General features: G+C 34.9%; 3 protein-coding genes across 4 annotated transcripts; 1 reads left to right on the forward strand and 2 right to left on the reverse strand.

The window, feature by feature from the left end:
- Positions 1-255: 255 nt before the first annotated feature.
- LOC122297331 lies at positions 256-5,311 on the forward strand. Of its 2 annotated transcripts, none has more exons than XM_043107363.1 (4): positions 256-885; positions 2,748-4,522; positions 4,633-4,837; positions 4,919-5,311. In XM_043107363.1, exons 2-4 carry the CDS (start codon positions 2,758-2,760, stop codon positions 5,184-5,186), a joined length of 2,238 nt encoding a protein of 745 aa, XP_042963297.1. In that variant the 5' UTR covers positions 256-885; positions 2,748-2,757; the 3' UTR covers positions 5,187-5,311. The 2 variants fall into 2 exon arrangements, with proteins under 2 accessions (XP_042963297.1, XP_042963296.1); XM_043107362.1 differs by having other exon boundaries at positions 257-643.
- A 2,352-nt stretch (positions 5,312-7,663) lies between these two features.
- LOC122297631 (protein ALP1-like) lies at positions 7,664-9,640 on the reverse strand. The gene has a single exon (XM_043107741.1). It carries the CDS (start codon positions 9,516-9,518, stop codon positions 7,944-7,946), a length of 1,575 nt encoding a protein of 524 aa, XP_042963675.1. The 5' UTR covers positions 9,519-9,640; the 3' UTR covers positions 7,664-7,943.
- Positions 9,641-14,999: 5,359 nt separating this feature from the next.
- Positions 15,000-27,496, reverse strand: LOC122296476 (peptidyl-prolyl cis-trans isomerase CYP57). The gene is made up of 10 exons (XM_043106228.1): positions 27,197-27,496; positions 26,582-26,760; positions 26,400-26,498; positions 26,107-26,213; positions 25,839-25,980; positions 25,357-25,579; positions 24,294-24,330; positions 22,970-23,165; positions 16,059-16,196; positions 15,000-15,803 (listed from the first exon to the last, which is right to left on the reverse strand). The coding sequence occupies exons 1-10, from the start codon at positions 27,414-27,416 to the stop codon at positions 15,663-15,665; spliced, it is 1,482 nt and encodes a 493-aa protein (XP_042962162.1). The 5' UTR covers positions 27,417-27,496; the 3' UTR covers positions 15,000-15,662.
- Positions 27,497-27,996: the final 500 nt, after the last annotated feature.

Below are 27,996 nucleotides of genomic sequence, written 5' to 3' on the forward strand. Positions count from 1 at the left end.
CATAAATCCTTTGTAAAAATTTTTTTACAGTACATTTTAGATAATTTAAAGAAAAATTTTTTCAATCTAATAACTTCTAAAAATTATTTGTATTTAAGAGAATTCGAACTTTAAATTTAGAGGAATCGTACCATCAAGACCAAGGCCTTTATTACTTGAGCTAAACTCTCTAGATTATATTGCTTATGTATCCTATCTAATCTTAATTAATGAAACAATATCTTGAGATTTTCTTCCATTTTAAGCAAAGTTTCAATTTTGGTTCCATTCCACACGGAATTGCCGGAATCTTACGGTCCCGGAACAGTAATCGGCACAGTTTAATTAGATGTTCCATTCCGGGCTGTTCCGGCCGAATTTTGGTATTTCTGCCGGAATATTCGCTTCGGTCCGAAATTAAGGTGTATGGGAATTTGGTAAATTTTTTGAAATGGTAGTGATGAACTTGTAATTTTATTGAACTCTTTTTCTCCTTCCCTGTGAGCCTGCGATGAAGCAAATCAGTTTCACTTTCCCCCAGTTTCCGAATCCCTAATTTCTCTCCTACCCTCCACTAGACACCTTCCGGCCTCTAGCCTTCCGCCACAAGCAGCAGCTTGTTGACTCAGTCGACTCTGTTGCAGCTCCTCTTGCTCGACCGCAGGTCGTCGTCAATCTCCATTCCACCAGTTCTTATTTACTTCTCTCGCTTTCTTTCTGTGATGGCTTTATAAATCATTCGTTCTGTTTTGGATTTGTACAACCGTATCAGATGCTTGAAAGTTCTTCAATTACGTCTCCATAGTTCATACTTCATTACATCCTCTAAATTCCTATTAGTTCATTATGTCTACAACTGTACAACTTCATACCTCGTCAATTCAGAGAGCATGCTGCCAAGAATGTGTTGGTTGATTTTATTTGTATTTTTTTATTATTCTGCAGTATAACTCCTTTCTGCACTATTTCATTCTCTTTTAGTAACAGCATAGCCTTCCTCTTTAATCAGTATTCTACCATCATTCCAGTTTTAATAGTGATATTTTAGGATTATGTAATTTGATGATAATGGGGATGGTAGTTGTTGATACGCATAAATTAAGTTGAGACATTAAAAATTTAGAAGTACAAGATGTAGAGATTACCTGCAAACAACAAAGGTTGTGGAAATTCAATTATTTTGAGGAGTGGCTGCAGCAGCACTAGTTTTCTTGGGTCTTACACATCTTTCTCACCAACTCCATCACAACCTTTATAGTTGAAAAAAGCAACCCCTGCCATCTCGATACATGTTTAATCACTTTTCTATTTACTCGTAAAAAAGATTTTATTGATACTAGGAATAGGCAAAAACCTAAGTACACGGGTCAGATACATGTTTAATTACCTTGAAAACATCCCAAGTACAATCTTCGAAGAAAAACATCATTTGTGCTTCTTCTACCCAAAAACCCTAACATCTTCAGCTACATTTTCAAATGTGATGCCTTCAGAAAGATGCACTTGTAACTAGGTTCGGTATTTGTATTCTTCTTGTGTACTTGGCTTTGCCTTGGTACTTGTCTTCATAAATTTTTTCTTATGCATAAAAAAATAAAAAATAAAAAAGATGGGGGAGGGCTAGGGGATGGCTATACTGGTAAAGGCCTTGATCTTGGTGGTATGTTCCCTTAAGGCCTAAGGTGCAAATCCTCTTGGGTGCAAACAATTTCTAGCAGGCATCGGACTAGGGGAACTTCCCATTGAATTATCCAAGGTGCACTTGTGGAAAAGTCCCTGCGAAGGATTTGTGCACCCCTTGGATTGGTTGGAACTTTGTTCTTGAACACCTGGTGCTAACTAAAAAAAAAAAGATGCACTTTCAGCTCTTACAATTAGAGACACCAAGTAAGTTATTTTCAAATAGCTCTTTCAATTCGTGGGGAGATAATGTGAAGGCTTTGATTTAGGCTAGGAACATCTTCCCCAGGAAATGGCACCATGGCCCTTAACCCTTCAATTCGTGGGGAGATAATTGATTGAACATGTCAGTGTCAGGGGCTATAGAGAGCTGAACACGTTGACATGTTCAATCAATTATGATTTGGAATTACTTATCCAAAAAAAAAAAAATGATTTGAAATTGAAAGATCAATTTGGATATTATAATTCAAAAATCAATTAACTGTAAAAAAGAAGTTATGATTCCAAAGGGGGCAGCGCACATCGTAGTTTAGTCATTGGTAGCGGTGTTTTTGTACCCAATCTTAGAATGTTAGAAAATTGAATAAAGAAAGGAGCCTTGGGTTGCAGAATACGCTCAGGAAAGGAAAAGTTGACTTCATTTGCCTTCAAGAAACTAAACTAGAGCATGTCACCAGCATCATCCATAGGTGGTTGTCATATTGACCCTTTTTATCTAATTCATATAGGAATTTTGCTGCTATCATATCAACCCTTTTTTCGTCTTATGTTTTCTTTTTTGGTTTCACATTTATAGTAATGGGTTTTCATGGATGTCCCTTTTGATGCCTGATCAATGAAGTTTGGCAACCCATGGGGAGTCCTTTTTCTTTCTTTCTTTCTTTCTTTCATTCTTTGTTTTGGGTATGAGAAATGGGTAGGTTGAGTTTCTGATCACAGCTTTGGTGCAAATTGATATATCTTCAAATTGATAACAATCATAGTTATATTAAGATTGGTGCCATTATTACTATTTTTTTCTGAACAAGTGGTGTGTTCCAAATTATACCTTGATGCATTTTTATTTTTTTTTAATCATTATGCAGGAGTATAAAAATGTCTAGTTGTCAATCAAATAATGCTATATCTACTGCACTTGCTCCTACGAGATCAGAGGATCCAACATGGGCCCATGCACGCGTAGTGCCAGGGGCAAGAAATAGTACTCAATGTATCTATTGTAGCAAAACAATTAGAGGCGGCGGAATCACTAGGTTGAAATATCATCTAGCTGGGATTTCAGGTGATGTAGAAGCATGTAGAAAGGTCCCTGATGATATAAAATGGCAAATGAAGGAGGTGGTCAATGAATTGAAAAATAACAGACAAAAGAAAAGAAAAATAAACTCAAAAATTGGAAGCCCTTATGGTGATTCACCATATGATGATAATGATGGTGATAAAGAGGGACATTCTCATGGTTCAAAAGGAAAGGGGAATGAGGAGAATGGAAAGTCCATGGAGGCACTTAATAGGTTTTTCGCTCCAAGAACGGCTCTTGGGTCTCAACCTACCATTAAGAGTTCTATGTGTTCGAAGGAAATGATTGGCAAAGCAAATATGTCTATAGCAAATTGGTGGTATGATGCTAATATCCCTTTTAATGCAGCTCAATCCAAGTTTTATCAACCAGCTATAGATGCCATAGCTGCTATTGGGCCAGGATTCAAGGGTCCTTCTTTACATGAGTTGAGAGGAAATCTGTTGAAAAATTCTGTAAATGAGGTTCAGAATTATCTCTTAGATATTAAAAAGTCTTGGGAGGAGAGTGGTTGTTCACTAATGTCAGATGGTTGGACAAATCAAAAGCAGCAACCAATAATCAACTTTCTAGTTTATTCCCCAAAGGGTACAATATTCTTAAAGTCTATTGATGCATCGGGCCTTAGAAAAGATTCAGAAACATTATTTAATATTTTTGATGAAATCGTTCAAGAAGTTGGGGTTGAGAATATTGTTCAATTCATAACAGACAATGATGCAAGTTATAAGGCTGCAGGAAAAAAGTTACAGCAGAAGTATGGTTCTTTCTTTTGGTCCCCTTGTGCAGCTCGTTGTATAGATTTAATGTTGGAAAGTTTTTCTGATCCCAAACATTTTCCTATTATGGATGAAACTATAAAAAAGACAAGAAAGATAACGAAATTCATTTATAATCATGATTGGGTTTTGGCCTTGATGAGAAAAGACTTCACTAAAGGTCGTGATTTATGTCACCCTGCAATCACAAGATTTGCAACAAAGTTTTTAAGTATTCAATGCTTAGTTTTGTTTAAGAAAGAGCTTAGACAAATGTTTACTTGTGATAAATGGGTTGCATCAAGTTATTCTAAAAGCAGCATAGGGAAGGAGATAGTTGGGATTGTTTTAGAAGACAAAGAGTTTTGGCCTCAATGTCAGTTTATTGTAAAAATCAGTGAGCCTTTGGTTAGAGTTCTACAACTCGTCGACGAGAAAGAGAAACCTACAATGGGATACTTGTATGATGCGATGGAGAGGGCAAAAGAGAATATAAAAGCGAGATTCAAGAACAAAGTTACTACATATATGCCATTCATTAAGATCATTGATGCTATGTGGGATAAGCAGCTCCACAGTCCATTAAATGCAGCGGGTTGTTTTCTTAACCCTGGAATTTACTTTAGCCTTTGCTTTGAAAAGAAAAGTGAAGTTTCAAGAGAGTTTATGACATGTGTTATAAAGTTGGAACTTGATCTTGCTAAACAAGACATTATCATAGAACAACTTGAATTGTATAAGAATGCAGTCGGTGATTTTGGACATTCTTTAGCAATCCGCAACCGTGGAAAAATTCGTCCAGGTATTATAAATATCATCTGTTAAATAGTGTATATCTATATTTTAATTTTTGCTTTGTTTAACTTTTATTTTTTTTTTAAGTAATAATTTATGATTGTATTTTTGTTGTAGTTTCATGGTGGGAAAATTTTGGAAATGAGGCTCCAACTCTTCAAAAGTTTGCAATTCGCATACTAAGTCAATGTTGTAGTGCGACTAATCGTGAAAGAAATTGGAACACATTTGAGTTTATTCATTCTAAGAAGAGAAATAGACTAGAGCATAAACGTTTAAATGATTTAGTCTTTGTTCGTTATAACTTGAAGCTGCGAGAGAGGTAAAATTTTTCAATATTAATGTTTTTAACTTTTGAAAAACATATAACATTTTCACTTATGTGTGCCTTTTATTTTGGCAGAAACATAAAAAAGGAAAGAGATGTTTTGGATCCAATCAACTTTGAAAATATCGACTTGATGGAGAAATGGGTGGGTGAAGAATCAGAATTTATAGATGGAGAAGACTTGGATTTGGAAAGTATTGAAGAGCCATTAGCCTCACCAAATATAGAAGATGATGATAATGTTGATCTTGATGTTGATGATGATGGTGGTGATTGTGATGAAAATATTTTGATTAATTCTTCAAATTTTGATCCTTATTGTTTTTTGAATGAAAATGAGTGATTTTTTTTTTTCTTTTAATAGATGGATTGAGAACCTATAAGTATAATTGAGTTTTGTAGATATGTATGTTTTTAAGACTTGTATTGATGTTATTTTAGAATATAGTTTTTCTATATATTTCTATATATAATTTATCTATATAACAACTATTCGGAAATAGTATAACGAAATATACAAGTATAGAAATAGTTCACTTCAGTACCTCAATCAGAACGAAATTCAAAATTTTAATTTGAAGTGATTAACAAGTGCAACACAATCACGCTGTGAGATTTGGGATTCCCTTGATGATCCAATTTGCACATTTTCCGTTCCGCCCACCACCAGATCATGAGGAGCAACGAAATGGGGTCCCAGGCTGACCACAAGGGAATGACTGAGATAGACAAATCCTAAATGGAAGACATGCCTTTCAGTTCTGAACTGTATGGGTGAGCCTTTACAGCAATATGTACAGAATTCTGTTGTATAAAAACAGTTCTTGCGAAAGCAACCTTTGTCATTGCCATGTGGATGCATGTTCGGTTGTCTTGAGTTTTCATGATCAATTGTAGTGATGCTAAAATGCTGTAGCCAAATAAAGAAGTTTACTCCATACTGCCAAATATTTGACAATTTATAAACCAATAATGTACTTTGGATTGTTATAGATAAATACTCTAATCATAAAATGATTATATAGAAATAATCTCATAAATTGAAGTATCTTAAAATTGTCTATCAGATTGTAAAATTATTTTTATTGTAATGTAAACTTAACGGTTCATATAGAGTAGTGTCAATTTATAAAATTATTTTTATGTAATTCTTTTATTGTTATTGTGTGCTAAGTTCCTGAAGATTGCTTGATATAAGCATGGTGAAGAGCTGAATCATTCTGCATGCGCATGCTGAGCATATAAAAGTTATGCTGACGGTGACAATTTATTTATCCGAGACTCTCGTAATCGGCCCACGGAGGTGACCTATGGATCAAGATTCCTTGGGACTATTTGTTTAGATTATAAGATTTTAAAACAAAAGAGAAATAGATTCAAAAAATGAATTTTAAAAACTCTTTAACTTATGACAATATTGACTACATATGATCTCGTTTCTTTAGGACCCATGATTTATTAGGAAATCGGAATGGTGGCATGATGCAAGCATATTCGTGGAAATTGGCCGAATGCAATGGATTTGGCTTGATTCATCGCGCCTAGATTGGCTTATATCCGTGGCTATTTTTAAAAAGAGTGTAATTTATTATTAAAAAAATTAATTTTTTAATATAAAATATATATTTATTTAATTTTTTTTAAAAAAATACACAATATTTATGTATTTCATAAGATTATTCCTTGACTGGAATTAGATTGATTCTATTATATGCTGATCCCATCGATTCGTCCATCTCAATCGACTTCCCGAGGGATCATTGCTCAAGCTTCCAAAAGAAAATGTAACAGCCAGGAACCAGTTTTAGGATTGGCTTTTGTATGTAGTATTATTCTTACATTATTAATGTAGTATAATTTGATTTAAAAGATTTAAATATAAAAAGATTCTTGCCTCCGATCAATAATGTGAAGTCTGCGTAATCCACACCGACTTATAAATATATATATATTTTTTATAAAGTTTTGTATTCGGTTAGAATAAATTGAGAAAGAATTGAGGAACGAAACTGGCTCTAAAATAATTCATAATACAATGGGACTTCGACTAGTGATTTTTAAACACCATTTTTTCTGGGTCAGTGTTTCTCCACCCTCTAGTGTGGAAGCAAAGTTGTTTTATCACTAAAGTCTAAAGATGACAAAACAATTATACTAGGTGTCATCATGATCATCTTGACCAGACCTGTCAAGAAAGATATGGAAGCCACTAGAATTAAACAATCGCCAGATTCTAAAGCATGTATTTACGTGGTGCAAGATTAGTGCCTTCTTTCTAGGAATCCCAGTTAGAGAGAGAGAGAGAGAGAGATGAACTCGAGTGTAAAGGTGCAAAAAAGAAATCTAAAATAAGCCAAGTTAATAATCTCAACTGAAATTTATCTCTAGTTTATTGGGGTTTTTAAAAACCATTCTCACCAGCCTATATTCTGCTTATCTGTCACACTCCCTCTTTTATTTATGCATAACCTTGCAATCTAACCCACCATGCAGATGGAACCAAACCTGTGGAATAATCTTTTATTCCCAATGGTTTTGCAACACTGAGTTCCATAAACCAGCCGATCCAGATAAAAGCTCAAGCTCAATTGCAATTCCATCAAACATCTTTTGTCTATTGGTAGCCCTGAATATTTCAAAAACTCAAGAATCTGAAATGCACAACATCGAACTAAAGAAACAGAGTATCACGGTAAGAGCCATTTGTCTTACACTCTCCATGCTCCCACTACTGAAAAACAGGAATCAGATTCATCATACACATCAGTGAAGTAACTTTCTTACGACATTGAGATTCAGTATCCATTGAAAACAGAAGGATGCCATAAAAGAATGTCAAGTTGCTTGAATATTTTTGTCTCTTATTTTGGTGAATCAAAGTGTGGAATTTAAGTTGCAACATGTCACTGTGATCTATCAAGTATAACTTAACCCTACAAAGACTATTACAAGCATCCCCATTTTGTGGGAGGGACAACTATTTTACCTTATACAGAGTCCTTTCAACAAATGAGGATGGCTGATTTGTATGACACAATTACGAGAGTTAATAAGAAAAAGAATCCCAGTACGACTGGTTTAAAATGGATACTCTATTACACTACACAAAACGAGTGCCTCCAATTCCATGGTGCAAAATATTATGAGCAATGGCATCCCTTGCCTTCATGGAGCTTGGCGATTTCAAAGCATCCTCGGGGAACATCTCATCGTCAACAAGCTCAAACTTCAGCTCCGGATCCATTTCTTCATTCCTCAGCTCACAGATATTGTGCAACACGCAGCAGGCACCAAGCACCACGGGTAAGTCTTGGAGTTTGACCTCGGTTCTCTTCTGCAAGCAACACCACCTGCCTTTCAATCTCTCAAATGCTTCTTTGGCAACCCTTTGAATCTCCCCAATCTTCTCGTTGAATGCATTCTGAGGCCAAGTCAGGTTGGAACGCGAATAAGGTACCAAAACCCAATCCAATAAAGGGTACCCAGAACCCCCAACAATCCACACACCCTTTAAAAGTCCGCCATTGGCCCTTTTGTAAAGAGCAGATTGCTCTAGCACCTGATCATCTGGCATTGAGCCAGGCCAACCAATACACACATCGGTGAATACCCCTCTTTGGTCCACCACACCTTGAACCGTGATCGAATACGAGGTCTTCTGATTCCGCTCCGTGTGCCGCTTGTTGAAATAAGCCGCCACGCTGATCTTGGGCGCGATAATGGGTATATGCGTCGTATACATAGACCCCACCACATTGGGTATCGCAGAAATGGATTCGAAGTCGTCTTTGATCTTCCTCAACGAGTTCTCGTCCGGCCACTGTAAGTACTTGGGCATCAGCACGGTCCGAATTGCGGAGCAGACCTCGAGGACCAACTTGTGGCAAGTGGATATGCCTAGTCCGAAGCGTTTGGAGACAAGTCGAAGCGGGTCGCCGGTGGCCAATCTCCATAAACAAACAGCGACCCTTTGGGTAACGGGAATCGCATTTCGGAGAGTAGTGTCTTCTTTGGCGATAACTGAATTGAGTTCCTCGCATATCAGATCAAAAGTGGCCCTCCCCATTCTGAAGTACTTCCTGAATTCTTCCTCAGGATAATCCGGGCTGTTACAATCGTCCCACCACGCTTTCGATCTGTCCTTCACCCACAATCTCCGATGGTGACCCGAGGCTCCACCACCACCGCCAATATTGCTTCCACGCTTATCCATTTTATCAATCTTCTCAAGCCCATCAGAGGCCGCGGCCACGGACACCGCACCGGCCATAAGCCGGGACTTCTTCCGCTTCGTACGGTCTAGTTCTTCGGCTTCGTTGTAATAATCTTGGAGATTGGAGTAGTACTCCACCATGGCTTTAGTTTTTTTCTTATGGTTTGACTCGAAGAATAACTTCTCCTCATTTGAGGCCGTATCCAGCTCTTCCTGGTCCTGCTTTTCTTGCTCTTCCAACAACAACAAGGAAGTCAGAATAAACTCTTTCTTCTTGTCGGCTTCTCCATCGGATTCACCATCTCCGTCTTCTTCTCTACCTCTTCTCTGCCGCTTCCGGTTGTTGCTGTTGTTGTTGTTGCTGTTATCGTCACTTGCATCATTCATTTGTGGAAACGAGCTCTGCATCAATCTGTAGAAATGGGATAAGTCTTCTGCGTTCAGAACGGAAGGGAGTTTCATGTAGACAAAGCAAGGATGCGCTGATACACAGAGAGAGAAGAGAGAGAGATCAGGATTGGCGTTCGAATAGTCCTATAAATGTTTTGATTACAGGTGTGAACGGAAGCCAGGAAACCAAGTGTGAACGCAAAGATTAAAGAAGTTTGAGAAATAGATAGGTGTCAGAGTCGTAGGGGTTTATATAATGTGAAATCATTACCATATTCATAATGGATTGGGACTTTCAATCACACTCGGGCCCCCTCTGCATTTGGATTTAATTTTAAGCTCTTTCTAACTTCACAACCCAATTTTCAAAACCTCGACATCATTTCAATTCCAAAATCAATTTTTCCGCTCATTTTATTTTATTTTATTATTATAAATTTTTTAAAATTTTTTACATAAAATATAATAATAATTTAACATTTTCAAATCTTAAAATAATAATAATATTATTAAAAAATAATATTTTAATTAATTTTTATCTTTTATTTAAAATCATTTCATCCCATCTATTCTCTTAATCGTCCTAAACGTGATATTTATAATATTTTTTAACTCAATATTTCTATACATGTAAAATTTATAATATTTTTTAACTTTTCATAAATATATTTAAATTCATGTTAATATATAAACACGTCTAAACTCATCTTAATTAGACCTCATAAAACTCAATTCACCATTTCAACCAAAGTTTTGAATACTATTCTGGTGACCGTTTTGATTTAGGCATTGAAACGAAATATTTAGATACCAATATCGTTTTGAAATTAATTATATCTTGTATATAAATATTTATATGTATATATAAACTAATAACTAATAGAATAAATACATATATATATGTAAGTATGTATAATGTATATATATGTGTATATATATATATGAAAGAATTAAAAATTTATAAAATAAATATATGTTAAAAAATTATAAACTTGAATTGAGACAGAAAAAAAAAAAAAAAGAACAAGTAAATTGTTAAAAATAATTATATTTAAAAAAAAAAAAGAGAATGAGGAGATATTTAAATTTACAAAAAAAAAAAATTATAAAATAATTATTTTAATTAATTAAATCAATAAAAAAATATATAAAAATGAATAACTCATATAAAAATATTGTCCGTAGTGTTAAAGGTCAAAGTAACAGTATTTTTTTTTATTTTTTTTATTTTTTTATGCAAACTGAAATAGAAAACGCTTATATCAACAATATTTTAAGTATATCAGACAAACTAACATATAAATTAATCCATAGAATATATAAGAAAGCAACTACCATGTCGGAGAGGTGTGAACATGACTTTGCTTACTTTAGGAAATAGGAATGGGCGGGTGTGTAGGATTATACATGCATGTATGTTATATATATATATAAATTTGGTATATACATCATATTTAATAAAATACTTACATAATATAATTTAACTTAAAAAATAAATTTTAAATATCATAAATCAAATATTATTATTTAAATGATATAGATATTAAATAGTAGTGATGAATAATGGTACAAGCTCTAAATGCATAAGTCTTATATAAGCATAAGTCTTATAATGCACATAGTTTATATATTGAGACTTATATAAATTATTTCTTTTTTTTTATAAATAATATTTAAAGTTATAAAATGTGTAAATACTGTATAATTTTTTTGATAAAAAATAAATAAATATGATATTTATATAAAAAAAATTAATTAATTTTTAATAATAATATTTATTTTTTTAAAAGAATTATATAGTGCTCCTATGTCGCATTAGTGTTATCATTTTTTCAAGCAATGATAGGAGTAATAGTATTTGGTAGGGGAGCGGTGGGGGCAGGTGTTGGACGGTGACTCTGGGGGAATTACACTAGGTTTTGGATTCTTGTGGGTCAGTTCTTTTCGGCTTTGAGGGGAAGAGACGTGGGATCCTCTCTGTAATTGTAATATTATATATACATACATTGAATGTACTTTGTCCAAAGTCAGTCTTCCTCGCCGATTTTCGGAATGTTCACAAAGCGAAGTGTGTATCGCGTTGCAAAATTGGACCCACTTTTGGTCGGCCAAATTTGGTATCTTCTTTCAACTTTTGTGGTCGTGATTTTTGGAGTTTGGGCCCCAAATGAACGGTACAAGATTGGGTTAAAACTAATCCGATGAATTAACATGATAAAATATAATTTATTAGATTATAAAATTATTTTTATTATAAAGTAAATTTAATAAATTATATAAAATTATATTAATTTATAAAATTATTTTTATATAATCTTTTTATAATTGTAACAATACTTTATCATATATTTATGCATCTTAATTCGACTGATATAATTTTAATTAAAACTGATCGTAAATTGATTTCTATGATGTTGGAAAATTTAAAAGGCAAATTGAAAAATCACAAAGAAGATATCAAATTAGATTGTAATAAGCTCAAAGGCTCGATCGTAACAACGTTTTTTTTTTTAACATATTTTGTCTCATTTCTTTATGTTATAGAGTTTTGAGAAAATTGTTATACAATGAAGCCTAATGATTTTGTTGTTCTTAACTTCTAAGACTTAACATTGTTTTAAATCAACTCAAAAACACCATTCTATAAGAACTTTGGGATGGAGAGATATTGATCATCATCTTCAATTTTATTGGCCATTATGTATTTATGGGGACCATAAATTATAATATAATGACTTAAAAATTCTTCCTAATGATTATTATTGAGCTCACTTAATGCTAATCATGACTTGCGTCATGACACCTTATCTTATATTTTGAATTTCAATACGTTTGTTAATTATAATGTGACGATTAAAAACGACTAGTTTAACGTTATGTGACAAATGTAGACAACACTTATTGCTTGGGATGGTATTTAGCCATTATTTTAATTGCTTAGGATGAGCATCATTGCTGCTCCCTTGGCATTTGACCATTTCCAACAAGGATTTGATGGGTAATTTCTAAACCTTATATATATATATATATATATATAATTTTTTAAACTTTGAATAAATTACAAAGAATTTACAAGATTTTAAATTTGAGTAATGCTACTCATCATCTCAATTCTTATCGTCCTCTCATCATCTCATGATATGACATTAAATGATTGAAGACTATTTATTATATTTCACTTATGAACTTATCATCTAATATCATACTATAGGATGATGAAAAAAATATATATATAAATAGATTTTTTTCTTTACGTTTTCTTGACCTTACTTTTTTAATTTTTTTTTCCTATAGTTTTTGACATGGACTTGGATTGATTCAATGGAGTACCAAGACATTTTCCACACAAAACAAAATGGAATATTTTGGTACTTGTAAGATAATATTATCATAAACTCCTTGGTCTAAATTTATAAGAGTAGTGATAGGGACATAACTTTTGCAAAGTGTTGCACAACTTCATGATAAAATAATATTATTTTTTTGAATTCAAATCCCTCAAACAAAATTTAAATAATTTTTAAAAATAATAATATTTTATTAAAAAATAGTACAAAAATTGTGTAATAATTGTACTCTATAGTTTCTAATTTATAATAGCTGGCTATAAGTATGAAGAACAATGATCCGTCTTAACATTCTCATCAATTTATTCTAACCTCAATTTATTCTAAAGAAATAATTTAGCTATAAAAAGTTTATATAAAAATAAATTTATAATATAATGTCACGATTAGATACATTATAAAATTATTTTTATTATAAAATAAATCTAATATTTTATTTATAAATTTATTTATAAAAATATAAGGTGGGGCCCACATGTTAGACCTGTCCTCCATCCAGGTAACAAAATTCAACAATATACAGCTACCTTTTGACCCTCCGCAAATCCATGGCCAGATTTAAAAATTAAAAAATAAATAAATAAAAAAAAGAAAGAAATGGTATCAAGCATCTTTATTGCTTATTTCCAAAGGTATTGAAATTGAGAAATATATCAAAGAAATAAAATTTATTTAAAAGTCTTATTTCCAAAAGGTAATGAAAAAATGGAAGAGAGAGATGAAGGTTTTATAGATTTATGTATAAAAACGTATATAAATAATAGTTTATTTTGTATGATCTTTATTATTCAAAATATTTATAAAAAATAAATTAACGTATATATATATATTAAAATAATAGATTTTAAAGAATAAATGAAATATATTAAGATGAGAAGTTTTATATCTAAGGGAATAAATTGAGAAAAAAAAAATATTATAGATGGAAAAACAAGTCTATTTTGATGCTTTACTTCTTCTGTTGGTGGGAATGAGACCCTTTTGAAAAAAGATACGTTTGCATGTCCTAAGATCACCACAAAAGTCTCCAGAGAAAAAGGGTGCCCACTTCCCTCATAAACTAGATATCTGTCTTCCAATGTTTCCCCCCATTGAAATTAAAGAGATTGAGACTTTAAAAAGCTTACATAAATACATTGACTTTCTCCATCAGTCTTTATTCTTATGGTTAAAGATTAGAATCATACTTTTCTTTATTAATTATGTTATATATTATACTCTTATTCTATTTTTATTATATGTGATATGTCAGATTATAAAATTATTTTTATTGTAAAGTAAATATAATAAATCATATGAAACCACGTCATTTTATGAATTTACTTTTACGAAATCTCTATATGGTTATAAACACTTTTTATTGTATTATGTTGACGGGTTATTGTCTTGCCCATGAATTCTTGTGTTTTTTCTTGGAAAAAAGATAACTAATTCAAGAATTATAAATAATATTACATCAATACAGTGAAATAGAAGTGAGATGATAGAATTTACCCCTAATAGTAGAGGTTCTCTTGAATATGGATTTTAGTTAAGGAAGTTATATTAGAAGGGTTGATGAGGCATTTGACACTTGCAAATAAATGCAAAACGTGCAACTTGGGTTTCCTTATTGATTACCAATTTAAAAAGAAATGATATTTTTTGGAATGAAAAATATTCTAGTCACAAAAAAATTATATAAAAATAAATTCATAAATTGATGTGACTTGATATGGTACGTCAAATTCTAAATTTACTTTTATTATAAAATAAATATAACGAATTTTATAAAATCAGATAGTTTATAAATTTATTTTATATAATCTTTTTGTATCTTACTAATACTCTTTGAAAAATATTTTGATGCTGGCCAATCTATTTTGATCTGTTAAAAAAACTGTTAAAATTGCATGGTTGAAAAGTCCCTAGGGTCAAAGCAAAACATGAATACGTGACGGCCAACAAGGGTCATGTGTTTTACATGTTAGATGTCGTTTTGGGATGCGCCGTCGTGATTACACCACGAGGAGTTGAAAAGACATTTGAGATTCCTTATCATTAGTTGCATGAGTTCTTTATGAAATTAAAATAGAGAGATATATATATATATATATATACACAATGTGTGAACGTTATAGCATCTAATAGTAGTCATTGAATGCTATTTGGAACACCCACAAACGCACGTGTTATGGTTATTTCTTTTCAAATTTAAGAAGAGAACTTGGACAGAAAAACTCTTAAAAAGGATTTGATTCTAAGGGCCTAAACCAGTAAGACCATTGATTCTTCTTGTCAAATATGAACACAGATATGCTTATTGAGTTCTGCTCTAACATCGATTCCTACACCAAACATTTGGAATTTCGGAATCTAGTGGGGTTGGCCAAAATCCAAGTACATTCAATTTCCTGCTGCCTGAACAGAATCTACTTACTTGGTCCAGGTCTTCCTAAATCATGCCCTAATTTCATTATCTAAAACAAAATGGAAAAAAAATACAAATTTTAAGGTATAAAGTTTTACCGAGATTCTAGAAGTTGATACTAACAAGACTGCTGACCCATGAAGACCTTCCAGATAACAATGCACACTCCAACGACTAAGAATAAGGTGAGCAACCCCAGAGAAAATGACAAATGTAGCACAAGATGCAGCTCTGGCTGTTCACACTGAGTCCCAGATACAAAGTAACTGCATAAACGTTGCCAGGCATCGGTGCACTTCAAGCTTCCATGATTTATGGGGACCTTTTCCCCACATGATTCAATGATCTGTAATGTTGTAGCAGCAAAACTATATAGTAAAGTCAAACCAGCACAAGACCCAACTTTTCAGTTCCATTTAGTCTTGTGTTCACAAGCTGGCATGGTTGTAAACGATAAGATCAAGTAAGAGATCTGCCAGCCCATTCCCGTCCTCGTTGCTTTTGCTTGGCAATCATCCGGTTGAACTTTTCCTTTCCCTTCTCCAAAAGAGGGTCATGCAAAACATAGTCATTCGGGTCATCATTGCGAGACATGCGGTCCTGCATACAATGATTCACCAAAAGACTCAGGAACTAATTGATCAACAAAGAACATAAATAAACTATGCCATCATCTTTGAATTTGGAGTGTGTGACTCCAGAGGATATATGCTCAAATGCTATTAATTGGGAAATGGAATTATCTCAATCTACATGGTTTCTGAAACCCCTTGGACAATTTTTTATTTTTTTATAAGTAACCCTCTGGACAATTATAATGAATTCACAATGCAGATATATAAAAATGAAGGTTACCTTGCCAGGCTCGGAAGCAAACTTTAACCGAGCTGTTGTCCAGTCAGACAATTCATCATTGACACCTCCAGATTCACTACTTGGGTCCACAGTTTTTACAAAAACACCTGCTTTAAACTTTTCAAGTTTTGCCAGAACCTAATAATAACAAAACAAGAAGCCAGTTAGAAAAGTAAGTAAAAATCTATGAGAAAAATAGGGGATAGAAAGAATTGCACAAGTGGAATTTTCTGATTCCTAACATATTCAAGAGAAAACGTTTAGATCATGAAAGCTGAGTCATTTAGATATATAGCAATTGTCCATAAGATAGGTGTATCAAAGAAAAATGGGATAACCTTAGGACCGGTCGGGCTATCAAAGGGTGAAAAATAGCCCTCCAATAAAAACGCAACACGTAAGGCTTCCATCGAGACGGACGTAGACCCAAGGTTTTAAAATTCGTTCCGTTCCGGCCGGAATGGCCGGAATTTTTCGTGCCGGAACAGTGACCGGAATGGGATAGGGACCTGTTCCGTTCCGGGTCAAATTCCGGCCGTTCCGGTCAAATTCCGGCCATTCCGGTCAATTCCGGCCGGAATTCCGGTATTCCGGCCGGAATAGTAATTCCGGTCCGAAAAAAAAAAAAAAAAAAAAAAAAAACTCTCTTGTAAATTAGTTGAAAAATAATGAATAAAATTGTACTTTTAGAATTCAAATACCCATTTCCGTGCACTAGAAGTATTGTTACTTTTAATAATCTGTCTATTCTTTAATTATTTTCCTTTATTTTTGTGTCTTAATTCAAGTTTGTGAATTTTTTTCAATATATATTCATTTTATAAATCTTTAATTCTTCTATATATATACACATATACATATCACACACTTACATATATATGTATTTATTTTATTAATTGTTAGTTTATATATACATATAAATATTTATATATAATATATAATTAATCCCGAAACGGTACACCGAAACGTACCGGTACCGAAATATTCCGTTCCAGTGCCTCAACCGGATGGTCTCCGAAACGGATTTCAAAACTTTGCGTAGACCTGCATTACATGTGAGTATAATTTAAAGCACTTGAAATCAGAAACACGAAAGGAGGCGTCTTCTCTCCCTCCTCAAGCCCTAACATTCCTGTAAATCGATTCCTCCATCAATCTCGATTTTATCCGTGGGTCGTGTTTTCTCCACCAATCGCACGTCGGGGAAGGCTCGATTTCTCCACCAACCTCACGTCGGCCGTGGCTCGATTTCTCCACCCAAACTCACGTCGGCCCGGCCGTGGCTCGATTTCTCTGAGAAGCTGGATTTTCTGACACCAAGCTGTAGTGTTTGATCCAATAACGTGCATCTCTACACCAAGCTAAGCATCTCCGATTTCTCCCAGCCGTGGCTCACTATTTCGGGCAGAGATTTCTCCAAGCCCTCACATCGGCGATCGACGATTTCTCCACGAAGTTAAGGTTTTAAAGCGATTTCGAATAAATCTGCCCTCATTTATTTATCTATTGATCTTTGTTGCAATGGATTTAGAGAATAGATTGTAATGGAACTGCGGATGTGATGTTGGTGTTTTTCTTTCCTATTCTTTTGGTTTCAACACGTATACATGGAGAAGGGGAAACCGGAACACATTCTTCTTTAATTATTGGCTAACTTATTGGTCTTTCTGTCCATGATAATTGTTGTAATTAACGGTAAAGTAACTAGTGTATATGTATATAGGTTTTGTGTTATGTCCACTTGCCTGCCAACTGTTTGTGTATATGATTAAAAGAGGTTGAATGTACATTTATCATCCATTTTCAGCTTGTCTACTTCACATATCTAATAAGAATGGATTACAACCACTATCTAATATGATTTCGATTATAATCATGGAAGTAGGAGAGAAAAACCATGCCATTTTAAGTAAACTCATCTAATGGATCGGTTGCACGACATGGTCTGGGTGGTTTGCTCAGTCAGATGTCCATTAATTGTGGTCAAGTCATCCATTTAGGAGCATTCTTTGTCTTTCGGGTCCAGCTTGTAAGTTGTGTGTTGTTGCTATGCCTTGATGTATAGCATTAGCATCTTTTAAAGGCTTTGTAACTAATCTGGTTGGATATGTTTCATATGCCCATATTGAATCCTGCAGTAGTTGGACATTGGCACATGTTACCATTTAGTTGGACATAGGCCCTTGTCTTCAATGTATTTGATATTGTCTAATATATACTGATCTGGTCATATCTTTTATATTTCAAAATCATGATAGTAAATGAGTTCAGCTTCTCAATCTTGCACAAGTTTGGAGAGACCACTTTGCTATTGTGGCTGCCAAGCGAAGTTACGGATTTCTGGAAAAGCAAATAGTTTTGGTAGAAGATTTTTCAATTGTCCAAACTATAAGATGAATAAACAATGTGGCTTCTTTGAGTGGATTGATCTTCAAAGTGAGCAAAACAATTGCTGTAAGCAGACGTTGGAGTTAGCTGAACGGAGGCACGACAGGGTACTTCATGAGCGGCTACGCATCGAAGAATCCAAATTTAAAGCATTGGAGAAGAAATATAGGAGAGTTGTAAAAGTATTGATCTTGACGTGGTTTTTTTTAATAATAATTTGTAGTGTACTTTTTATGAAGATTTTAAATTATAATGTATATCGGCCACTGCTGCCACTCATGTAACCCTTTGAATGTATTTGAAATTTTCTTAGTTTATTTTGACCACTTTGATCAATTAAATGTACTAAATGTCTCATATGTAATGAGAACATCCTATGGGTTGATGTATTTGAAATTCCCTTATCTTGACCATTAGATTAGAAGCTGAATGTAATCTAATCTTTGCCTTTAAGCTTTGTGCATCTTTTATTAAAAGATTTAAATCTGTATATTAGTTTAGAGGGATGGAAGTTTACATAAAAATCACATTGTCCATGCGAAACATCTTTACCTCGAAGACAGTTATTTCCGTGCAAAACCATGCCATCTTAAGGTGCTTTATGTGCAAAACTCCAGATGATCAACTGTACTAGGCTTGAAAACGCAATTCATATATACCAACTAGTCAAACTATCAGATTTTCTTCCCTTCAAAAGAAAAAACTTGCTGCTCGAGTAGAAACTATACTACTCCGATGGTTAATAAACTATACTACTCAGATTTTATTTGGCAATCTTAGCTAAATAAGCAATTCGGATAATATACCACCCCATTCTTGCTCGAACTCATCAGCTGTAATTGTCTCATGGATGCAATGACGAAAATCTTTGCCAAAGTCAGGAAATTTGTTATAAACATGGGCCAAGTGTTCAGGAAACTTCTATAAAATATGCCACAAGCATAACCTATGAGTTGAATTCGGGAGCACCTCAGTAATGGCCTTCGCCATTGCCTTGTCATCATCGGTAATTATCGTTGAAGGAGCTTTACCAAGCATTGCCTCTTGCCATGTTCTCAATAACCATATATATGATTCGGCTGTTTCATTAACTAACAAGGCACAACCAAACATTATAGTCTGATGATGATGGTTAACTCCAGAAAATGGCACGAAAGGCATCTTATAAATATTAGTCAGGTATGTGGCATCAAATGTAACTACATCTCCAAAGTACTGATATGCAGCTCTTGAACGCGCATCAGCCCAAAAACAACTTCCCATACACCCATCCTTATCAACTTGCATGGAATACACAAACCCAGGTTCTGTGAGTTGTCGCTCAAGAAAATAAGAATATAATCTTTGTGCATCCCCCTCTTCAAATACTTTTCTCCTTTTGTTTCCTAAATAATTTTCAACATCCTTGCCTATACAGCCAACATTGAAGTCACCACCTGATTCTTTACTCAACACTGACATAATCTTCCTTGTCGGTACACCTGACTCATTCAAAGTCATGATAAGCTTTTTTTGGACTTTAGTAACTTTTCTATTTCCACGGAGTAAACTAGCACTCCTCGGTGTAAGTAGAATGTGGTTATGTCCAACCACAAACTTGTTGACCATCCACTTTTCACCATCTTTTTTTATTCCCATAATTGCTTTACAACCAATCTTTGTTTCGGCAAGCTCAGGAACTGTTCGTTCTTTTTCTTTCCTACTTACCCGCCGAAATCCCTCCCTTATGCAAACATAGTCTACTGCACAAAGCTTTTTGTCATCTTTCGACAACCGAGTATGATTTGTCCGAATCGCAAAACCTTTCCGTCTTGCATATGCCTTGTAAAAAGCTTGTGCATCTTCCACATCGTCAAACATCATGCCAATAAATGGCTCCAAAGGAAGACTACTCGAATCTTCCACATTCACTCGTTCTTCAAGATTTAGTCCATCTTCAACATTCACAAAATCATCAACATTCACACAATCTTCAACATTAACATCACATTGTCCATCAACACTTTCAGCTTCAACTTCATCACTATCAACCCAATAAATTGTTTCCTTTCATAAAAAACCACGACATTGCCAATTCAATAGTTATTCAAAAACAACCACATTAAATACTGAAATTATAAATCTACTAAACATGGGGCAACACCATTCTTGATACAAAAATGGATGAATATCAAAACTTATTTATTTTTCTCATTGAACCAAGAAAAACCGGTAAGCTTCTGATCAATAACATGGGCTATCATGAACTACTTATTTGTTTTGTTTTTCACTCACAAGTTGATGATACCTAGAATTTCAAGCCTACATGGAGTTGATAGTCTATAACTGGAACAACTTGCTTCCTTTTTCCGATGTGGCATGTTTCTGTGCAAAGGTTCATTAATGGTAGATTTTTTGGATGTGTTTTTTGGCCATTATATGAGCAAGCAGCTATATATGGTGGTATATCAAGCAAGCTTTGCTTACCGAGCTCAGGGGGTGAAATGTTGTGTAGCCCTGTTGTTTGCTAATTAGATATGCATGGTAGCAGCGAGGGAGGCTCGGGGAAGTACAAACACGACAATGCTATTACAGCTTGTTTCCGGTAGCTTTTTAGTGGTTTGACCAAAAAAGTTAAGAAAAAAAGATCTGTTCTAAAATTGAAATGAAATACTCAGACCGAATTACAGAGATTAGCAAACTACCTGACTGTCAGCCATGAAAAATCAGGGGGTAATAACAGAGGCAGAGGGGCAGCGGCGTCGGCCTCGGCGTCGGGTTCAGACTGATAAGGTGTAGATTTGAAATCGTCTACACTCTCGGCGGCATGCTGAGCTGCGGACGGAGCTGCGGATGGGCCGTGAGAGGCGTTGGTCCGTCGCCGTTGTGCTGGGAGGCGTCCGTCGGCCTCGCCTGAGAAGGGGCTGAGCGAGATTAACTTTGTGTTAATCGGCCATTCTCGCATGGGAAGGCGCTGGATTAACTTTGTGTTCGACTGATAAGTGCTATGCGAGAATGGAGGGCGTCCGGGAGAGGGATATGTGAATGGAGGGCTGTTTTTCCCTGTGGTTGACCCCATTTGTCTACAGCCTGCTTTTTCCTACGTGGCACTACATGAATGGAGGGCTGTTTTTCACCCTTTGACAGCCCGACCGGTCCTAAGCGTCCCACAAGAAAAATGTCTAAGTTCATCCAGTGAGCATTCCTTGTCTTCGAAGTTCCGATTGTTCCTTTCCCTCCAGATGCACCACAGTAGACATATGTATGAGGATCATCTTCCATAATGCCGCAATTTGCGGGATGGTGCATAGACCTTTCCAGCCGACAAGGAGACCAGCCACCCTCCCACGCATAACCCATGCTAGCCTCACTCTAATAAATATATCATCCCATAGGGCCCTAGCCACCATTTTTATTGTTATAAATGATTGTCCTAAAATCCCTTATTTCTTTCCTTCCTCAAAAGCAAAAACTAAACGGAGTTCTTAAATATGGTTTGATGTTCTAATTCCCAAAGACTTGGGGATCGAAAACAAAAGGTAGAATTTGATTAAAAAAGAGGGAGGAGGTAAAATTTCAATTTCAATTTCAATAACCCATTTCATTTATCGTTGGCAAGTCTGTTTCTAGGGGGAATGTCTCACACTGTCACACATAAATCAACTTGCTCTCCAAGCAAGTGAGAAAAAGAATGGGTATGCCTTGCTTTTTCTGTTTTGACAAGTCAATGGTATTAGTCTAAATGATAATGACATCCTATTGAGCTCCCAATTATTCCTTTATTGTCCATGGGTATTAGTCTGTTTTGACAAGTAAATGGGTATTACTCTTCAAAATTTTTTCACATGCAAACCTATCAAAAAAAGTTTCTCACTCACGTGATTCCAAGTTTTAACAGTAGTAAATATTTGATTACTGCTTTAGACTATTAAATATTATTTGCAGAACATTATTTCCCATCACTTGCAAATTTCAATGGTCCACAGATAGACAACTTAGCGTACAGCTGTAACGCCCCAATAGAAGGCCCAAGCCATATGGCCTATACTCCAAAAGGACTAGTCAATGATACAATTGGAGCATCATTGGGACCTTATAAACAGCAAGAATTTCTCCTTACCAAGCAATGTAAGATCTCATACACTACCTATCCTTATCCTTATCATATGGGGTATTACAATCTATCCCCCTTAAATTCCCGACATCCTTTTTGGGCTAGTCCATCATAGGTGAACGACTCAAGTCCCACATTTTTTGTTGGGATAGGCTCTGATAACATTTGTAATGTCCCAATAGAAGGCCCAAACCACATGACCTATACTCCAAAATGACTAGTCCATGATACAATTAGAGCCCTATTGGAACCTTATGAAGAGCAAGAACTTCTCATTCCCAAGCAATATGAGATCTCATACACCACCTACCTTTTATTCTTATCATATGGGGTATCACAATAGCATTTGTCAACAAGGGAGGATATAGGATATAAGATAAGATAAAATAAAAGAGATGAAAAAAATAGGAATCACAGGCTCATAACTTACTTCATCTTCACGTCCTTGGAGTCTGCGCTTTTTCTGTTTTTGCAATTGCCTTCCTCGTTCAGCATCACCCAAGAGCTGTAAGTCTGAGTCTGCACTAGCCATTCGTTCTGCTCTGGCTTCTGATCCGATACCCCTTTTCTTCAAAGACAGCTTTTCTGCCCTAGGTTGATCGTCATCAATGCTTTCAGCAGAAGGCCTGGTAAGAAGACAAAGAAAATATATTTTAGTCTAAAGCAGTTTTAAAAGATTTAATCTTGAGACAGAATCATTCTGATCTATCTAATGTGGTGTGTATGACGAGAAAGAAATGCACAAAGTCTTGAAGACAGAAAAAGGACAATGGAAGAACTCAAATCTTTCTTTCTAATACTCTACTACTGGGTGGTTGCCCAATTATATTTCTCTAGCTTTTTCTTTCAGAATTTGTTTGACCTCTTTACTTTTTCTCTAGCTAGGCGTATATGATGATACTCTCTATGCACTTGGATAGTACTTTTTGATCATTAATAAAAGTTATCTCACAAATAAAATAAAATAAAAAAGCAGCATGGCAGCCTTGCAGGTTACCTTCATGCATATAAAGCATGCAAGCAAGCGTCATATCTAACTGTTTCCTGTTATTAGTGAACATGGTGACCACAGGCCCATATGTCAGCAAGTGCGGTACCCAACAGGGAAAAAAATAATCTAAAGATGTAAACCAATGACAAAGGCCATGCAGAAAGCAAGCGAGTCTTTTTGCTGGAAGAAAACGGGAGCCAATGCCACTACCATTCAAACAAAAAATTACTCTGTTCCACCACCCGGGCAATTTAACTTTTTTTGATAGATAAAAGAGATTTTATTGATCCACGTAAAAAGGCAAAGCCCAAGTACACAGGAAGTATACAAGAAAAAACCTAATTACAAACTACGTGCTACGGATAGTGGCATATCCCCCGGGCAATTTAACCTTAATGAAAAATAGGAAGCATCCTTTCTTAGCCCTCATCATGAATTTGGAACTAATTACCTTAATGAAAAATAGGAAATTATACGCTCCCATAAACTTCTATGTCATCAAGTTATACCTTATCATCGCTCAATCAACTAAAAATAAGAAATGGGCTTGTATGAATTTGTAAAGTTTTGCTTTTAGTGAGAAAATAACATTGCCTTGAGTGAATTTTCTAAATCATATTTCAGGAGTTCAATTGATACTCAAAGGGGTGAAAAATAATCCTCTTCACATTATTATTTTCAATTTAATTTTATTCACACACACACATGTACATATGCACATGCATGCGAGCATACATTCACCACAGACACACATGCATATTACCTTAATGTAGATATTTCTTTGTCTTTACCGGAATTCCCTACATATACAAACAACATAACAATTGGCATCAAGGATTAATCAAATACAAAGAACACAATTATTAATGAAAAGGAAGAAGGGTTCAAATGACAAAGGCAAAAGATATCAAACCTATTTAAATAACATCTGTAAATAAAAATATGCCATTTTCAAGGTCTTGACGTTCATAGATAACACCCCTTTCACTAAGCATAAGCTGTTTCTCAACATTTTTCGGTTGAAACTCCAATAATCAAGTTTTAACAAATGCATTTCAACTTGTAAACAACTTCGATGCACAATTTTCACAGGCAATGAAGCAGCAAATTAAATGGCCCACTAACTAATATATTTTCTTTCTTATTTCTAAGAGTTTCTAGATCATTTGAAATTTAGATTATAAACTCTTCTTAAAGGACCTAGTGTACATCTCCCATGTACTCAGAACCCTCCATTTTCTTTTTGTACTTTCATTACTAATTAAGAAAAATCAAAGAGAATCTCCAATTCATAGATGTCTAACAAACAGTTACAGGAGACCAATACACTGTTTTAGACAATAAGTTTCTACTAGTAAAAAGAAATAATTCAGCCATCAACTATCTTTTATGCAAAAATCTAGAGCAAGTTCTATTCTTTTCAAACTCTAGCGAGTTACAAAAGGATAGCTATTTCAATGTATTTTACAGTGTCTGCATGTGTGGTAGTTTGAAACACCAGCACTATTACACCCTTGTTTTATAACCAAGAGAGACTACTTATGACAAAAGTGAGATGTTTGATTTTCATAATCATGCAAAAAAGTAATTTAACCATTTCATTAATTTCGTTTTTATATGTTTTTTCTGTGTAGTAAGTTATCTTTCTCTCCTTTTTACAGTGTATCTTTCTCTCCTTTTTACAGTGGCATTCTTTAGATCCTTTTATAAGGGGCATGGCAGCTGATGGCACTGTGAATACAAGTAGTATCCATTTCGAAAGACTTCTATGTTAAACATCCAAAGTCTTGAGCAATTACTGAGTTACACTAAGGTGACTAAGGTACCATCATTCAATTTTGGCTTGGATGGGGCATCTCCCAACTCCAATCGTCTTCTGAGTATTTGCCGACGCATTCGTTCATCAAAGTTGGCCTCATCATCATCACTATAATCAAGGGAATTATAAAACTCAGATTTTGACTCATTTTGCGACTCTTCTTTCTTTGAGCTTAGAGCTTCTCTAACAGATAACTGCATATCCCTTATTTTTTGGGCATCGGATGAGTTCTGCATCAAAAATATTCTATTAGAGATATTCTATCGAGGTTCAATTACCTGCTGTACAAAATTAATACATTATATTCACCATTGGTTTTTCAGGATAGTGCAAATTTCAAAAGTAAACAGATATGTTATGAACCTTTTTTTCAGATAATTATACATGATGAAATTTTCAAATAACTCTAAATTCCACATAAGGTAAGCTCAGAATGGATAAGGCCATTTGTAACACTAGAATACAAGAAAAAGTACACTGGATTTTTACCAATTCATCATTCGGAGTATCTTTCTTTAAAAGGCGAGGATCATCCAATACATCATGACTGCTTTTTATCTTTTGCTTTACAGCTGCCAATTCTTTCTCGTCTTCTTCAGCTTCTTCTCCAAATGAAAGCAAGTTCAGCTTTCTGCATTATACAAACATAACATGTGCATAACTTGGGCAAAAAAAGCGACAAGACAAATCACAATGTAAGTTATCATATTCCGTTCCTAGAAGATACTGCACAGTATGTTAAAGAAACAGAACTCACTTCACAGCCTTTTTCTTTGCATCTTTCTTGTCAGTATCAGCTATGGATTTGATTGATTGCTTTGGAGGTGCTCTTGGAACAATATCATCAAAAGGGTTCCATAAAACCTTGAGCCAGGAGTTTAAGAAGAGTGCAAACTGATCAAACTCTTTGTTGAGAACAAGTTGATGACAAGACGCAAAGAAAAGAGTAAATCACAATAGTAGATACAGACAGGAAAGCATAAGAAAAACATCATCACTTTCCACCACTAGAAAATAAGGACAACTAATACCAAGAGCAGCTCTACCTACCTCAACTGAGATAATCTTGGGTGGATCCAATGGCCGGTCACTCTTATCAGTTTCAATTTCACCCAACCTTGTAAGATTATATATTGAATCCCCAGTCACCTGAAACCCAATGAATAAGTTCAATTCTTCCATGAAAATTCAAAATTTCAGTCAAAATATTTGCGAGATAATGTAACAATAACCTTCCCGAAAATTGTATTCTTCCGGTCAAGCCACTCACAGCGGTCCAAGGATATAAAGAACTGACTCCCATTTGAATTCGGTGAGCCAGCATTTGCACAAGCAACTAAGCCCCTATGCTTGAATCTTAAACGCGAATGAAATTCGTCACTGAATGCACCCCCATAAATAGATTCACCACCTGAAAATTTTGATAAGCACAATTTTACAATGATAGCATACTGACGATTCAATTTTTAAAAACTTAACAATGATAGCATACTGACGATTCAATTTTTAAAAACTAGACTCATAGTTTGTATAAACGAAAAAGTGTCCAACTGGCACACTCTTTAAGAGTTTATGCAATGAACTTTCTGCAAATAACTTACTAGCTTAATGGGTACGCATCGGGACATTGAGAGACCCCATTTGGTGTCACGTTCGCCCAGTGCAATACAGTATATGGGGTTTGGGTTCCTAATCCAAAACTTAACAAATCTGAACAGATTCGTCTCTCTAGTACAAACAAACCAACCCTATTGTGTTAAAGTTTTGTTCTTTTATTGGCCTAATTCTTAAGAATTTATCAACTATCTCTATAGCCGTAGGAAACCTGAGTTTCTGAGTATACATACCGGTGCCGGAACCGGTGGGATCGCCACCCTGAATGAGAAAGCTCTTGATGATGCGGTGGAAGATGGTGTTGTCGTAGTAGCCCTCGAGGCAGAGCTGCACGAAGTTACGAACGGCCTTGGGGGCCTCTTTTGGCCACAGCTCTATGTCCAGCGGCCCGTGCGTCGTGTCCAACACAACCTTCCCCTTCGTCGGTGGCTCCAATACGTATATCGTCGACATCTCTTCACTTTCCCTTCCGATATCCCAGTCCCACTACAAACTCTTTGCCCGTCGGATTCTCCTCGGCCCTCGCTTCGTTCACGCTCTCTGTGCTTTGCTGACTTTCAATGGGCCTTTTTTCAGTTGGGCCTATTGCACTTATAACTCGGTCCGTAGCTATAAGCTGAAAGCTGCCCCACGATCCATGAAAAAGCTAAGGCTGTGGAACTGGGCCTGTGGCTAGGGTTCAGATGATCCAAATCATGTAGGTTCAACAGAAGTGCCATTGGCTCGTGACAATTGTATGGAAGTTTGAATTTTGTCCTAGTTTAGATAGTAAAATGTGAAGAGATGATCTGTAAATAGTAATAAAATATTTTAAGTTAATATATTTTATAAAATATTGAAAAAAGAAAGGGAAAAAGTTGAATAAAAATATTATAAAGTTAAGAGTAATAACACTTATCATCTTCCTATCATCCTATGATATGGCATTAAATGATTGGAGATTATTTATTATATTTTATTTATTAACCTATCATCGAATGTCACATCATGAGATGATGAGAGGATAGTTAATAGATTTTTTCTAAAGTTAAAA

The sequence above is a fragment of the Carya illinoinensis genome, chromosome 15, assembly GCF_018687715.1.
Source record: "Carya illinoinensis cultivar Pawnee chromosome 15, C.illinoinensisPawnee_v1, whole genome shotgun sequence".
NCBI classification, from domain to species: Eukaryota; Viridiplantae; Streptophyta; class Magnoliopsida; order Fagales; family Juglandaceae; genus Carya; species Carya illinoinensis.

Coding starts and splice junctions, on each gene's coding strand:
- LOC122297331 (XM_043107363.1), top strand. CDS start 2,758: ATGTCTAGTTGTCAATCAAATAATGCTATATCTACTGCACTTGCTCCT. Junction 4,523..4,632: donor CCGTGGAAAAATTCGTCCAG/GTATTATAAATA, acceptor TTTTTGTTGTAG/TTTCATGGTGGGAAAATTTT. Junction 4,838..4,918: donor AACTTGAAGCTGCGAGAGAG/GTAAAATTTTTC, acceptor TTATTTTGGCAG/AAACATAAAAAAGGAAAGAG.
- LOC122297631 (XM_043107741.1), bottom strand. CDS start 9,518: ATGAAACTCCCTTCCGTTCTGAACGCAGAAGACTTATCCCATTTCTAC.
- LOC122296476 (XM_043106228.1), bottom strand. CDS start 27,416: ATGTCGACGATATACGTATTGGAGCCACCGACGAAGGGGAAGGTTGTG. Junction 26,761..27,196: donor TCCCACCGGTTCCGGCACCG/GTATGTATACTC, acceptor CAAAATTTTCAG/GTGGTGAATCTATTTATGGG. Junction 16,197..22,969: donor TCCAAGGACGTGAAGATGAA/GTAAGTTATGAG, acceptor TGTTATTATTAG/GTTCTGGCAAAACTTGAAAA.